The 15,027-nt window shown below is 43.6% G+C and overlaps 1 protein-coding gene across 1 annotated transcript in view; it reads left to right on the top strand.

Moving 5' to 3' along the window:
• The window catches only part of ELAVL1 (ELAV like RNA binding protein 1), a 1,128,619-nt gene extending 1,114,319 nt beyond the window's left edge, over nucleotides 1-14,300 (top strand). The window contains exon 7 of the mRNA XM_044090690.1: nucleotides 12,873-14,300. Within this exon, the coding sequence (XP_043946625.1) occupies nucleotides 12,873-12,948 (76 nt within the window). The 3' untranslated portion in view covers nucleotides 12,949-14,300. The remainder of the gene's footprint in view (nucleotides 1-12,872) is intronic.
• Nucleotides 14,301-15,027: the final 727 nt, after the last annotated feature.

The following is a 15,027-nucleotide window of genomic DNA, read 5'->3' as shown; positions in this document are numbered from 1 at the left end:
AGAAGCTGCTACATGGAGCTCTGTGCATACATTCTCCAAACACTACAATCTCCCTTTATATTCCAGATCCAGAGCAGGCTTTGCTTCGGCAGTCCTGCAGGGTTTGATTGCCACACCATCTCTTTCCAAGAGCATTCCTCCTCCCCCAGCTAAGCTATGGTATTCAACCCATATGTTATGACTGCAGTTGCATTCTTGAAGGACATAGTACAGTTTTGTACCTACCATAAATGTAGATGTCCGATAGATATGCAACTGCAGTCGTATTTTCCCTCCCTCCATACCCCTCTATGCCTTGGGTCCACTCTTATCCCTGTTTCTCTTAGCTGGGGATATCTGTTATGGTGTATCTGTTTATTGCTTGCTTACTTGTCTGGAATCCTGTTTTTGTCTTCCAATTTGATTACAGCCTTCCTTGGAGGGCACCTGGCATCTGGGGCAAGAAACACTGAAGAAAATGGCGTCGGCTGATGCTTATGTACTCCAGCCGCTCTGACGTCGGAGAGAAATGCGACATCAGCCGACGTTGGACCCAGACTTTGGAATCCGGCCGACCGAGGGCTGCCTGAGGCAGGACAACCCATATGTTATGACTGCAGTTGCATATCTATCGGACATCTACATTTATGGTAGGTACAAAACTGTACTTTTCTGGTTCTTCATCTGGATCTAGTTTGTCGTACTGAAGACAGCCCTGAATGGACAACATAGCCAAAAAAATCCGTTAAATGTCCATTTGAGAAACAGCTGTTTTCCTGTGTGCCCTCTCCAAGTTTGGGGGCCTTATGCCTTCTGTAACTTGCTTTTTATTGTAATCAGTTCTGGTAGTGGTAGGAAGAAATACCACCTCACAATAGGGTACGTTTTCAGCTGATTCTGAATTTAACATTTGTCCAGCTGCATTTGGTCCAACATGCCTCTTTGTTTTGAACCAGGTCGAAAGTTTCTTGGACATTTAAGGGTTTTTTTTCCAGATATGTTTGATGTTCATCGTGTTTCACTGTTGCAGTCATCACTGTAGGGTTCTTCCTGCCGGCAGGCAGCCCTTGGTCGGCCAGAATCCCAAAGTCTGTGTCCGGCGTCGGCTGTTCAGTCATGCTCCCTGACATCAGAGTGCCAGGAGTACAAAGCTGCCAGCCGACGCCATGTTCTTCAGTCTTTCTTGCCGTGCGGTGGAAGCAGTTCGCAAGTGCTGGTCGGCTGACTCCTGATATTTTTTCGTGCTTCAGTCCGAAGACTGACTTCATCACAAAGCTAAGTACCCCGTTGGGGAAACTTTTTTCTTGCTCCAGTCCGATGTCAGAAAAAGTTAATAATTGCATTTCTTGTGGGAAGCAAATACCTCATAAGGATTTCCACTCTTACTGTATTCCTTGTTTAGGCCCTGACCACGACGTAGCTAGTTGTCGGTTTTGTGCTAGATTTAACAAACGTACTATTAAGCGGAGGTACGATTTTGCTTTTCACTACTTTGGCAGGCGATTTAATTATAAAATGTCGTCTGACACTTCCGACTACCGGAGTTCACAAACGCAAGGATAAGGACAGGCCTCCGAGGTCCAAATCAGATGACGTTTTACAAGCAGAGCCAGCTACGGGTTCGGCCGTCGTCAGTGAGGCGCTTTCGCAGCCTCTGTCGTCGGCCATTTCAGAACCGATTGCCGAAACGGACTCCCACGAGGAGCCAACTAGGCCTTTGAGTACTCCAGCTGCAGGACCTTCGGACAATGCTCCCTCGGATGGGTCCAGAGCCGCTGTGCAGGTACCAGCTTCCGAGGGGGTTTTCAGGCCTACTCAGCTTCTGATAAAGACAAAGGCAAAGACTCCTCCTAAATTTAAGACACCAGCCCAGGCCTCTTCTGATCCGGGACCCAAATCTTAGAAACAACTACTTAAAATGGCTGAGGACTTACTAACCATGATTAGGGGTTCACATCCCCCTCCAGACAAAAGGCCAAGGCAAGAATTAGATTATGAATCCTCTGATCAGGCATCTATTTCTTCAGTGTCTTCCTCTGAACAGGAATATACTTTCCCTCCTTATGAGGATTCTGATGCTGAGGAATCCATTCCATCAGCTTCTCCCCCTGAGGATTTTTGTTTTGGGGAAACTTTACATGACATGAGGGAGCATTTTCACTGGGAAGGACAGGAGTACTCTGAATCTAAGAGAAGGCTTAGGGGTTTCCTCCTTCTTCCCCAACATAGACCCCTGGCTATTCCTCCTATTTTGGATATTGTGGATGATGCCTTTTCTGAGGCTACTTTAACTCCTGACTCCTTTCCTCCAGCCCCTGCTAAGCCTGACAGATATTACGGGATCCCTGACTCCCACCAGTTCCTTTACAAAAATCCTACTGCTGATCCAGAAACCATTTCTCAGGGTCCTAAGGGTGTTAAGGCCGCCTCTGCTAAAAACCCTATTCTGACAGATAAGGATTCTAGACCTTTGGAGAGATGGGGCAAAAAAGTGTACACTTCTGCTACTTTATCTATTAGGGCTTTAAATTGCCAATTTCATATGCTAAAATATCAGCAATTCCTGCTGTCTGTTATGAAACAAAAGCTAGGTACCATTTCTGCATGTGCAGATAATAAGGAATTACATGATTTGATGCATGCTACTGAGCAAGTGGGGAAGTATGGTTTACACTGTGGTTTTGATGCCTTGGAGGCTTCATGCAGGGCGGCTGCCACTGGCACAGTCATTAGAAGGCATACTTGGTTAAAGGAGCAAAACTTACCTGATCAAGTGAAAGCTAAGTTACTGGATGCTCTTGTTCAGCATAATGTTTTGTTTGGGTCTAAGGCTGAAGAGGTGATAAAGAAAATGGAGGATAAGGCAAAATCCATGCAAACGGTTAAGGATTTCTTACAAGTTCAGCCCCCAAGATTTAGCAGAAATTGGCCAACTAAAAATTGGTCCTTTCCCAGCTCGGACAGGTCTCAGAGGGGTAGATATAGGCGTTCCAGAGGGAGGACCCAAGCACAGACCTCTTACAGACCTAGGCAGTGGAGTGCTTCCACCCCCAGGGGTGGAGAGGACAGATCTCAATCTTATAGAAAACAGGCTCAATGACTCCCCCTGCATGGCTCCAGGAACTTCTCTCCTGGAAGCCTCTCTAGGAGGAAAACTCTCTCTTTTTCAACAAAATTGGACTTGCATAACCTAAGACAAGTGGGTTCTGGATGTAGTTTCAAGAGGTTAAAAATTCCACTTTCATACCTTGCCAAGACCAGACGGATGGCCAGATCTACCAAAACACCAATGGGCAGAGGCATTAAACCAGGTGGGATCCCTCATGGCTATGAGAGCCATAGAACTGGTTCCACAATCAGAGACTGGGCAAGGCTTTTACTCAAGGCTCTTTCTAGTTCCCAGAAAACAAAATTCATGGAGACCCATCCTGGATCTGTCAGTCTTAAATACTTTCCTGGAGGTACCAAAGTTCAAGATGCTTACTCTGCAGCAGCTCCTGCCAATGTTGAGCAAAAATGCGTGGATGGTGGCATTGGATTTAAAGGAGGCTTACCTACACATCCCTATCAGACAGGAGTGCAGAAAATGTCTCAGGTTCAAGACTGGCTCGAAGCATTACCAATTCTCTGTGCTGCCCTTTGGCTTGTCTACTGCGCCCAGGGTCGTCTTCAAGTGCCTGGCACCAGTAGTAGCTTATTGCAGACTCAAGGGAATTCAAATTTACCCTTATCTGGACGACTGCCTTATTTAAGCAGACAGCAAGGAGGTCTTACTCCAGCACCTGGAATTTGTTCAAAATCTACTCAAGTACCTGTGATTCACTGTGAACATAAAAAGTCAAATTTGACACCCACACAACAGATAACTTTTCTGGGTGCTCTTCTAAACACAACAACCCAGATGGCCTTCCTGACATCCGAAAAACAACTACAGCTGGCTTCAACTTTCAAAACCTTGGCGTTAATGTCTCCGCTAACTGCAAGGAAATTTCTGCAGGTTTTGGGTTACATGGCCTCCTGCATCCTTTTCATACCAAATGCAAGACTACATATGAGAAAAATACAATGGTACCTAAAAAGTGTATGGTCCCAGCATTGCCACAGTCTAGAGACATAGATTGCTGTCTTGCCTTGCCTACAAAAGGAATTCCATTGGTGGACCATGGCATGTCTTCACAACAAAGGGAAAGCCTTCAGTCTGCCTCCAGCCAGCCAAGTGTTAACCACGGACGCCTCGGATTACGCATGGGGAGCCCACTTGCAGGGGAAAGGCCTGCAAGGTTTTTGGACAGAGGATCAGAAGCACCTACATATCAATCTGAAAGAGATGTTAGCTGTACAGAATGCCCTCTTGGCTTTCAGGGATCTTCTACAACCAGGACAACTCTGATACTGACAGACAATACCACAGATGTTCATCGTGCATACAGCTGCAGTAATCACATATGGGGTTCTCTGCCGTCAGGCGGGTCCTCGGTCGGCCGAATTCCAAAGTCTTGGTTCGGCGTCAGTTGTTGTCGCCTTCTTCCCTGACGTCAGTGCGACAGGGGTATATAAGTAACAGCCGACGCCATGTTCTCCAGTGCCGCGCGGTGCCAGAAGCAGTTCGCAAGTGCCGGTCGGCCAGCTCCTGAATTTACGAAAAATTGGAAACCGAAGTCTTCTTTAAAGCTAAGTACCCCGTTGGGGAAACTTTTCTTGCCTCAGACCGATGTCAGACAAAGTTAACAATTGTATTTCTTGTGGGAAGCAAATACCGCATAAGGATTTCCATTCCCTCTGCATACATTGTTTAGGCCCAGACCACGACATCTCGGGCTGTTGCTTTTGCGCTACTTTCAATAAACGCACTATTAAGCGTCGGGCGGAGTTTGCCCAACATTATTTTAGTAAAGCCTTTGATTATAAAATGTCGTTGGATACTTCGACTACCGTTTTGTCCAAAAAATGAAAGGACAAGGACCGACACGCGAGGTCCGCGGTCTCCACCGACACCACGCCAAAACCGGCTGCACGTGGTCTGGTTCTCAGCAAGACGCCTATGCAGTCCCTGACTACCGACGACACTTCATTGGCGGTGTCTTCTGTACCCGAGACCTCTGGTACCTCGGCTCTTACTCAGACTACAACCACCGAAACCACTGTGAGTGTTGAGCCTCCTAATGTGGACAGGTCCACTTCCACCCAGGGTGTATTTAGACCCTCTTCTTTCTTTTCCATCAAGGCCTTCACTAAGTCCAAATCAGCCATGCATCCCAAGAGGCCTGTTGCACAGGGCCCATCCCCAGGCCCCATGCCTAAAAAGCAGATGCTTAAAATGGCTGAGGGTTTAATTTCCTATATCAGGGGTTCCCAACCTCCTCCAGACAAGAGACCCAGAGTGGAGGAAGACTCTCCCTCTTCTGAACAGGGCTCCATTTTCTCAGAACATTCTGATGTGGAGGAACACTCGTACTCCCCTTATGAAGGTTCTGATGCAGAACAGTCCATTCCTTCTGTATCTCCCCAGAGGATTTTTCTTTTGGGGAAACCTTGCACACCTTGAGGGAGCACTTCCATTGGGAAGGCCAAGACATTTCTGATTCCAAGAAAAGGCTTAGGGAATTTCTTTTGTTACCTCAACACAGACCTCTGGCTATTCCTCCTGTCCTGGACATACTTGATGATGTTTACTCGGAGGCTTGTCTCAATCTGGATTCCCTGCCTCCTGCACCAGTCAAACCTGATAGGTATTACAGAGTCCCTAACTCTCACCAATTTCTTTTCAAAAGCCATAATGCTGACCCTGAGACCATTTCTCAAGGCCCCAAGGGAATGAAGGCCTCTACTGCCAAGAATCCACTACCTTCCGAAAGGGAATCTAGATCCTTAGAAGGGTGGGGGAAAAAGGTATACACCTCGACCACCCTAGCCATGAGGGCCTTAAATTGTCAGTTCCATATGCTTAAATATCAGCAGTTTCTGTTATCTCAATTAAGAAACAAAATATCTCAACCTGAACAACCAGATTTGAAGGAATTGCAGGATATGATACATAGTGCAGAACAAGTGGGTAAACACACCTTACAATGTGGTTATGATGCCTTAGAGGCCTCAAGTAGAGCCGCTGCTACAGGAGCAGTCATTCGTAGACATGCCTGGCTTAGAGAACAAAGCTTGCCTGATCATGTTAAAGCTAAACTACTAGATGCTCCTTTACAAAAGGATGTGCTATTTGGTACTAATGCTGAGGAGATACTACGCAAAATGGAAGAAAAAGCTAAATCTATGCAAACTGTCAAGGCTTTTCTACAGGTACAGCCACCTCGTTTTAGTAGAAATTGGCCTACAAAAAAATGGTCCTTTCCAGCCACAGACAAACCCCAAAGAGGTAGATAGGGCGCTCAAGGGGCAGAGGACAATCTCAAGGATCATATAGAGGCAGGCAATGGCCAACTCAAGCACCAAGAGGTAGCGAAGACAGTGCACAACAATACAGAAAGCAAACCCAATGACTTCCCCTTTTTCATGCCAAGCAAATCTCAGCTGGCAGCTCCCTTGGGAGGAAAGCTGGCACTATTTTCAGGAAATTGGCATATTATCACAACAGACAAATGGATCCTGGACATAATAAACAGAGGCTACAGATTTCATTTTCACACACAAAATGAGAGGCATGCCAAACCTGCCACACAATCAAAGGGCAGAGGCACAAATACAAATTACAAAACTCATGGACATGAAAGCCATTCAAGAGGTTCCGACTCATGAACAAGGCCAAGGTTTTTATTCCAGACTTTTCCTGGTAGCAAGAAAAGGAACCGACTGGAGACCCATTTTGGACTTATCCATCCTAAATACATTTGTACTCGTACCAAAATTCAAGATGCTCACATTACAGCAGCTTCTTCCCATGCTGGGCAATGAGTTTTGGCTGGTAACATTGGACCTCAAGGAGGCATACCTGCATGTCCCAATCAGACAAAGCTGCAGAAGATACCTCAGATTTCTTGCAGGTTCAATCCACTATCAATTCTCTGCATTGCCCTTTGGCTTATCTACTGCGCCCAGAGTATTCACGAAATGCCTGGCATCAGTAATTGCCTACTGCAGACTTCAAGGGATACAAATTTACCCTTATTTGGACGACTGCCTGATCCAAGCGGACAGCAAGCACACTCTTCTGGAACATCTGGCTTATGCAACACGGTTACTGAATTCTCTGGGATACACAATCAACAAAGAGAAATCCAGGCTAATACCATCTCAGAAAATAACTTTCCTGGGTGCCACCTTGGACACAAACACCCAGATGGCCTATCTTACGCCAGAAAAACAAGGGCAACTAACTCAGTACTTCAAAACACTAGCAAATTGTACCAGGCTTACTGCAAGGAAAATTCTGCAGGCTCTGGGCTTCATGGCATCTTGCATTCTTTTAATCCCATGTGCAAAGTTGCATATGAGAAAACTTCAATGGTACCTAAAAAGCCTATGGTCTCAACACAGCCACAATTTGGAAACAATAATACCAATAATTCCATGTTTGCAAAAGGAATTTCTATGGTGGGCCCAAGCATGTCAAACAAACACAGGTCTCCCATTCTGCAAGCCTCAAGCAAATCAAGTCATCACAACAGACGCCTCAGATTACGCCTACATGACAGGCAGGTGCATTCAGGGCAAATGGTCCCAAAAGGAAAAGCACCTTCACATCAATCAAAAAGAAATGCTAACAGTAATAAATGCAATTACAGCATTCAGGGACTTCCTGCATCCAGGACAATTATTGATAAAAACAGACAACACCACAGTGATGTGGTGCATAAACAAACAAGGAGGAACACATTCATATCCCCTGTGCAGACTAGCCATGACACTTTGGAACTTGGCTCTGGAATGGCAAATCGAACTTCAAGCACAGTACTTGCCAGGTTTGGAAAACACACTGGCAGACAATCTAAGCAGAAATATGGCAGATCCACACGAATGGAAGCTGCATCCACAGGTGTTTACAAAGATAATCCAAGCATCGGGAAGGCCAGACATAGATCTCTTCGCCTCCCACAGGAACCATCAACTGGAAAAGTTTTGTTCAAGGACTTTTCATCCAAAGGCCTGGAGGGTGGACGCCCTTTCATTCAGTTGGACAACATGGACAGTGTACGCTTTCCCACCTCTGCCTCTTCTACCCAAGGTGCTCTTGAAAGCAAGAGCAGACAGACCGAAGATGATACTGATTGCTCCAGACTGGCCAAGACAGCACTGGTACCCACTCCTAAGGAGCCTAACACATACTCCTCCCTGGCCTCTACCTCTAATGCCTCTTCTGCTAACTCAGCACAGCTACAAAACTCTTCACAGTCAGCTGAAAACACTCAATCTTGCTGCATGGAAAATTCCTTAACACCACAGCAGACCCTACTCTCCAAAGAGGTTCAGGATGTCATTCTGGAGGCCAGAAGGCCATCTACTAGGAAGACTTACTCCGCAAAATGGAAACGGTTTTGCTCTTGGAATGAGAAAAAAGGCCAGGACCCTAGAAAACTGAATTTGCCTCATGTATTACAGTCTCTAGCTGAGCTGCTGAACAGTGGACTTGCCTCAGCCATTTCTGCAGAATTCAACACGGAACCACCGTTATTCTCTCACCCACTTTTAAGACAATTCCTCAGAGGGGCTAAGAATATAAGACCACCAAGGAAACAACCAGTGCCAGCCTGGGATCTTAATTGCATTCTAGAAAAATTAACATTGCCTCCCTTTGAACCAGCTGCCTCAACAGATTTGCAATATTTGTCCTGGAAAACAGCTTTCCTTCTGGCCATTACCTCAGCTCGTAGGGTTTCGGAACTACAAGCCCTCATGGCTGTGCAGCCATTTCTTATCTTCCATCAGGACAGGGTTTCCCTTCGAGCCAACCCATCATTTATGCCTAAAGTGGTATCCAGGGTAGCTTTAAATCAAGCCATACACTTACCTACCTTTTACCCTAATCCTCAAAACAAAGGAGAAAGGCTGCTACATTCCTTAGACATCCATAGACAGCTACGTTACTATTTGGACAGAACAAAGCCTTTCAGGAAATCACAACAACTTTTTTGTGTCTTATGCTGTAGGAGCTCAAGGGAAGCCTGTTACCAAACAGACAATCTCTAAATGGATAGGTCACTGCATACGATTTTGTTACTCCTGTCATGGGAAATCTGTCCCTGTAGGCATCAGACCACACTCCACCAGGGCCACAGCTACCTCTGCAGCCTTCCTCAGAGGAGTTCCTACCAAAGATATCTTGGAGGCAGCCACTTGGAGTTCTGTACATACCTTCACAAGACACTACCACCTGCCTTTATATTCCAAAACTAGAGCAGGCTTTGCTACTGCTGTGTTGCAGGGCATTCTGGCTTACCCCAGTTCTACCTAGTGCCTACCACCCTGTGCGTAGCTTTGGGATTCTACCCATATGTGATTACTGCAGCTGTATGCACGATGAACATAGTACAGTTTTGTACCTACCATAAATGTAGATGTTCGAGTGCTAATACAGCTGCAGTACAGGTTTCCCTCCCTCCTTCCCCTCTTAGGTATAGGACTAGTGGCTAACACCTCCTCATACAACTTATTTTGGGGTTATCCTCATATGGTGTATTTGCTTGTAACTACTCTTTTTTGATAACATTGCATTGCTTGTATATTTCATATATATATATATATATATATATATATATATATATATATATAATTTATTTATTGCCTTCCTTTTGGGGGCACCTGACATCTGGGGCAAGAAAGACTGGAGAACATGGCGTCGGCTGTTACTTGTATACCCCTGTCGCACTGACGTCAGGGAAGAAGGTGACAGCAACCGACGCCGGACCAATTCTTTGGAATTCGGCCGACCGAGGACCCGCCTGACGGCAGAGAACCCCATATGTGATTACTGCAGCTGTATTAGCACTCGAACATCTACTTTTATGGTAGGTACAAAACTGTACTTTATGTGGTACATAAACAAGGGGGCTCACACTCCTACCCCCTTTGCAGACTAGCCATGACTCTATGGAACACAGCTCTAGCTTGCAAAGTGGATCTACAAGCTCAGTTCCTGCCAGGGAAACAAAATATTCTGGCAGACAGCCTGAGCAGGAACCTGTCAGACCCACACGAGTGGATGCTAGACACCCAAATATTCAAGATGATTGCAGAAGCCTGGGGCTGCCCGGACATAGATCTATTTGCATCCCCCCTCATCCACCAGTTACAGATTTTTTGCACAAGGACATTTCACAAACTAGCATGGAAAGTGGATGCACTTTCATTCAGTTGGAGAAACCTCTCTGGGTATGCCTTTCCTCCACTACCTCTTCTTCCACGAGTGTTGTTAAAGATCAAGCAGGACAAACCTAAGATGATTTTACTGGCCCCAAATTGGCCTAGTCAATTTTGGTACTCAACACTGATGAATCTATCCCAGGAACCTCCTTGGATTTTACCTCAGATTCCAAATCTTTTGTCCCAACACCAGGGCCAGGTTCTGCACACTCGCATCAAAACTCTCAGCCTGGCGAATTCAGGCTCTATGATTAGTCCTACCCTTCCGAAACAGGTCATGGATGTCATCTTAGAAGCCAGACGGCCTAGCACTAGAAAATCTTATGCAAGTAAATGGAAGAGATTTTGCACCTGGATGGCATGCTCAGGATTCGGATCCTCTCATTCCTAATATCCCACTGATTTTACTTTACCTGACAGACATGCCACAATAAGGGTTTATCCTTCTCCTCCATAAAAATACATGCCTCGGCTATCTCTGCACATTACAGTACAGATCCCCCAATCTTTTCGCATCCACTTCTGAAACAATATCTCAGAGGAGCAAAGAATTTAAGGCCTCCTAGGACACCCCCCATTCCTGCCTGGGACCTCAACTATGTTCTGGAAAAACTCACTCTGCCTCCTTTTGAGCCTGCTGCCACATCTGATATTAAGTATTTCATGGAAGACAGCTATCCTACTGGCATTGACTTCAGCCAGGAGAGTCTCGGAGTTACAGGCACTCATGGCTGTGGAACCGTATATTATTTTTCACCAAGATAGGGTGTCTTTAAGGACTAATCCTACTTTCATGCCTAAAGTGGTTTCCAAAGTGGCTATAAATCAAACTATTCACCTGCCAACTTTTTTCACTAATCCACAAAATAAGGGGGAAAGGATCTTGCATTCCTTGGATGTACACAGGCAACTTCGTTTTTACCTGGACAGAACCAAGGATATCAGGAAAACACAGCAACTGTTCGTTTCTTATGCAACAAATTCCTCAGATTGTTCATGGAATCCGATTTTGTTACTCTCATCATGGAAAGCAAATCCCAGGAAAAATTAGGACTCACTCTACCAGAGCTGCTGCTACTTCAGCTGCCTTTCTCAGGGGAGTACCTGCCACAGATATTTTGGAAGCTGCAACTTGAGTTCAGTGCATACTTTCTCTAAGCACTATAATCTCCCTCTTTACTCTAAGTCTAGGGCAGGCTTTGCTTCTGCAGTCTTGCAGGGCCTTCTAGCCGCACCTTCTACTGTATAACCACCACCCTTTATCTCAGCTATGGGATTCAACCCTACAGTGATGACTGCAACAGTGAAACACGATGAACATAGAACAGTTGTGTACACTTACCATAAATGTAGATGTTTGAGTGTCTTCACTGTTGCAGTCTGGGTTACTCATCCTCCTGTCCCCTCTTATACTTTCATTAGTGTGGTTTCCTACTTCACCCTTCTTCTGAGGTGTATTTGCTACAGGGTATGGGGTTTGTTGTATGTTACATTTTTGTTTTACTATTAGCCTTCACTTTTGGGCACCTGACATCTGGGGCAAGAAAAACTGGAGAACATGGCGTCAGCTGGCAGCTTTGTACTCCTGGCGCTCTAACGTCAGGGAGCATGACTGAACAGCTGACGCCGGACCCAGACTTTGGGATTCTGGCCAGCCAAGGGCTGCCTGCCGGCAGGAAGAACCCTACAGTGATGACTGCAACAGTGAAGACACTCGAACATCTACATTTATGGTAAGTGTACACAACTGTTCTTTTTCTCTACAGACAACATTGTTTAATTTTCTATGAGCATGCTGTTAACTTGAACTGGTCTACTTTTACATGTTGACTGCAGCATTTCTGATAAAAATGCTCCGTAGGAACTTAACCATAGCAGAGTGTTTAAGGCACTTGTATGTTTTGGTGTCCCTCAGCATGTTGGATTAGGAAATGGATATAGTTTGTTGAGGCTGGTAAGGGAGAAAATTAAAAAAAGTGATTTTTCATTTATTACTGTGAATGCATTTAAGAAAATCACAGTGCACTTGCTTTAGAGTCTGCCAACTGGCTGTAAAATTATTTTCCCAATGAAAAGTTTTAAAAGGCCACTAAAAACATAAACTAATATGTACATATATAGCTAGAAATATCTCTAGCTTGAGTGCTTGTTTTGCTTGCTCGCTGTACTCTGCCTGAGTATTGCTGATCTCTGCATTTTATTTTTCCCCCTCACCTGCTAAGCTGTTGGGCATTCTTAAACTTGGTGGCTTTTGAGTTGCCTGCCCCTACTATAAATCTGATTTTGGACACTTCTGCTAGTGGGAAGGCCTGTACCCCCTTGGCTTTGATTCTTTTAAGAAATACGTTAATTAGTTGGAGAAGTTCTAGCTGGGAAAGTGGCTGACAGAAGTTGAATAGAGTGAAATGTAATGATTTACTATTACAGTGACTTGTCAGAGATGCACTGTTATGGTCAGTATAGTTATATTCAACTGTGCTTTGCAGTGATAAAGTTCCATTTGTACATTTGTTTTAAAATACTTTGAGAAATATAAAACATTTACAGTAATTGTTTATATATTTACCTGTTTTTCTTTCTAGGACTGACTATGTTGGACATGCAGAACTGCCACACACCAGTATGCCTGAGAGCACCGCGGGGAGTGGATACTATTAAAAATATATCATAGTCCCCGAGTCCAAGATATGTGAACCCTGAGTATCCAAGATAACAGGAGCATGTTCTTATAATGCTTAATTTAACCTTACTTAAATGTATAGAAGCTGATGTGCAAAAAAAACAAAAAAAAACGAAGCTATGTAGCCATGAACTGACAACTCGCTGAGAACCTCCTGAAGCACTTGAGGATTTCTCGTGTCTCTGTTCACTCAAGTGGACCGCTTAATACACATTCACATGTTGCAACACTGTGCATTACGGGAAGTTATTGTTTAGTATTGGATTATGGATGTTGGTCATACCTCCTTTTGAGGATCCTCCTTTGAAAGGCTGAGTTGGAGGGTGTGAAAAAACTGTGTGAGAGAGTAGCATTAAAATGGATGAACTGTAGGGTTCACTTCTTTTTTTCATTATTGTTATTATTATTGTTTTGTTTTGTTTTTTTTTTTTTGATAAAAGAGAGGAGAGAATCATCTGATTAAAAAAAAAAAAAAAAAAAATTGACTTGTTTCCTTATTTAAAATGACCAGAAAAAGATTGTTTGGAAGCCACTTGGGGTAGAATTAATCAATGAAAAATGTCATTTCCAGAAAATAAATGCTGGAGCTCCCAGTAAAAGACTAAGTAATCCTGAAACTCTCAAATGAAATAGATGTGACCGTGTTTTATGTAGTGTTCATCTTTCACCCCTTTTTAATTTTCCTGATGAGTTTAAATCTTTGTAGAGTCTGGTTGCATAGTATTTTTTTTATTCAGACTAGAAGTCAGAAGTCTGCCTTTAATATATTCTGTAACATTGAATGTCTCCAAATATATATACACACACACACACATATATAGTATTGGATGATGCCATGTAACTTACTAGTGTTAGAATAAGAGTATTCAGAGTAGAATGCTGGAAAAGATGACTTGTCAAGTAATCTCCAATTCCGTATGACACAACACAATTCTGTCTAGATTTAAGAAACAAATATTTATATAGCCTTTGCTTTAAGGAGCACATGACTCATAAGGAATTGTGTCTTACAGTGAAAAAGTTTTGTATAATTGATACCAAGTAATGTTTAGCATTTTTTTTTTTAACTTTTTTTTTTTGTTACTGTATGTTAGTAAAATACATTCCTTTGACTTAAGTAGCAATGCATTGTAATTCAGTGGTAGACTACAATTTAGCATGCTTGTTGCATGGAATAAACTTTTTTTTTCTCTGAACTGTTGTTAAGTGTGATACTAATGTGCAGTCTGACAGCTTTCAGTGTCGATTTATTGTTTTGTCCCCCCGTTCAGATTTTTGTGGGGGTTAATATTTTAATGAAGAAATAAATAAGTTGCTTGAAATTTTTTCATTCAGTGTAGTATTTTTAAGTGTATTCATTTTTAATTGAGAGAACTTTTTTTACGGAATTATGTGCCCATATAGTACCAGGGGTATTGCTCTTCAGGAAGCACTTGGACAGTTTGTGTCATAAATTCAAGCAGGCTTATCTGCACAAATAAAACTGGTCAGTGGCAGAATTTATTTTAGCAGTAATAGGTCATCTTACTGTATTGAGGTCTGGATTTTTACCCCAGGACTGGCATAGGTAGTGCTCCCCAAAATGATGCGCCACAACAGTAGAGGAAAGTTTAGCAGAGCCTGCAGCTTTTAGGAGCTGTGGGCTCTTTCTCCAACAGTTGCGTCTCTTAATACTTAATATTGACTTGTGATGTTATTGCAGACTTGCATTAAAAGAAATGATTGTTCCATCAACCTGACTGAGGTTCATTTCAGCTGGTTATGATTTCATGTAGCCAATCACTACATTATAAGAAATCTTTTTAGCAAACTGCATAACTGCCAGATGATCTTCATAAAGATCAATAAAATATGGGGGTGAAGCAGTGATTATTCAAACATCTACTTGTCTGATAAGTTTACTTACACAGTTTGTACTGTGTGCTACATATAAAAATCACTGCTGCTAAGCCTTTCAGAGATTTCCTGCCACGAAGATCGCTACATTTTTTAGACTTTCAAGGATCAACGTTGGCTAACACTTTCCATTGCTGGGTGGATAAGTTCCCTTATGGGAA

Source organism: Protopterus annectens, chromosome 13.part0 (assembly GCF_019279795.1).
Source record: "Protopterus annectens isolate FY-2018-M chromosome 13.part0, PAN1.0, whole genome shotgun sequence".
Lineage (NCBI taxonomy): Eukaryota > Metazoa > Chordata > Ceratodontiformes > Protopteridae > Protopterus > Protopterus annectens.
This window is presented reverse-complemented; position numbering and strand designations above follow the sequence as displayed.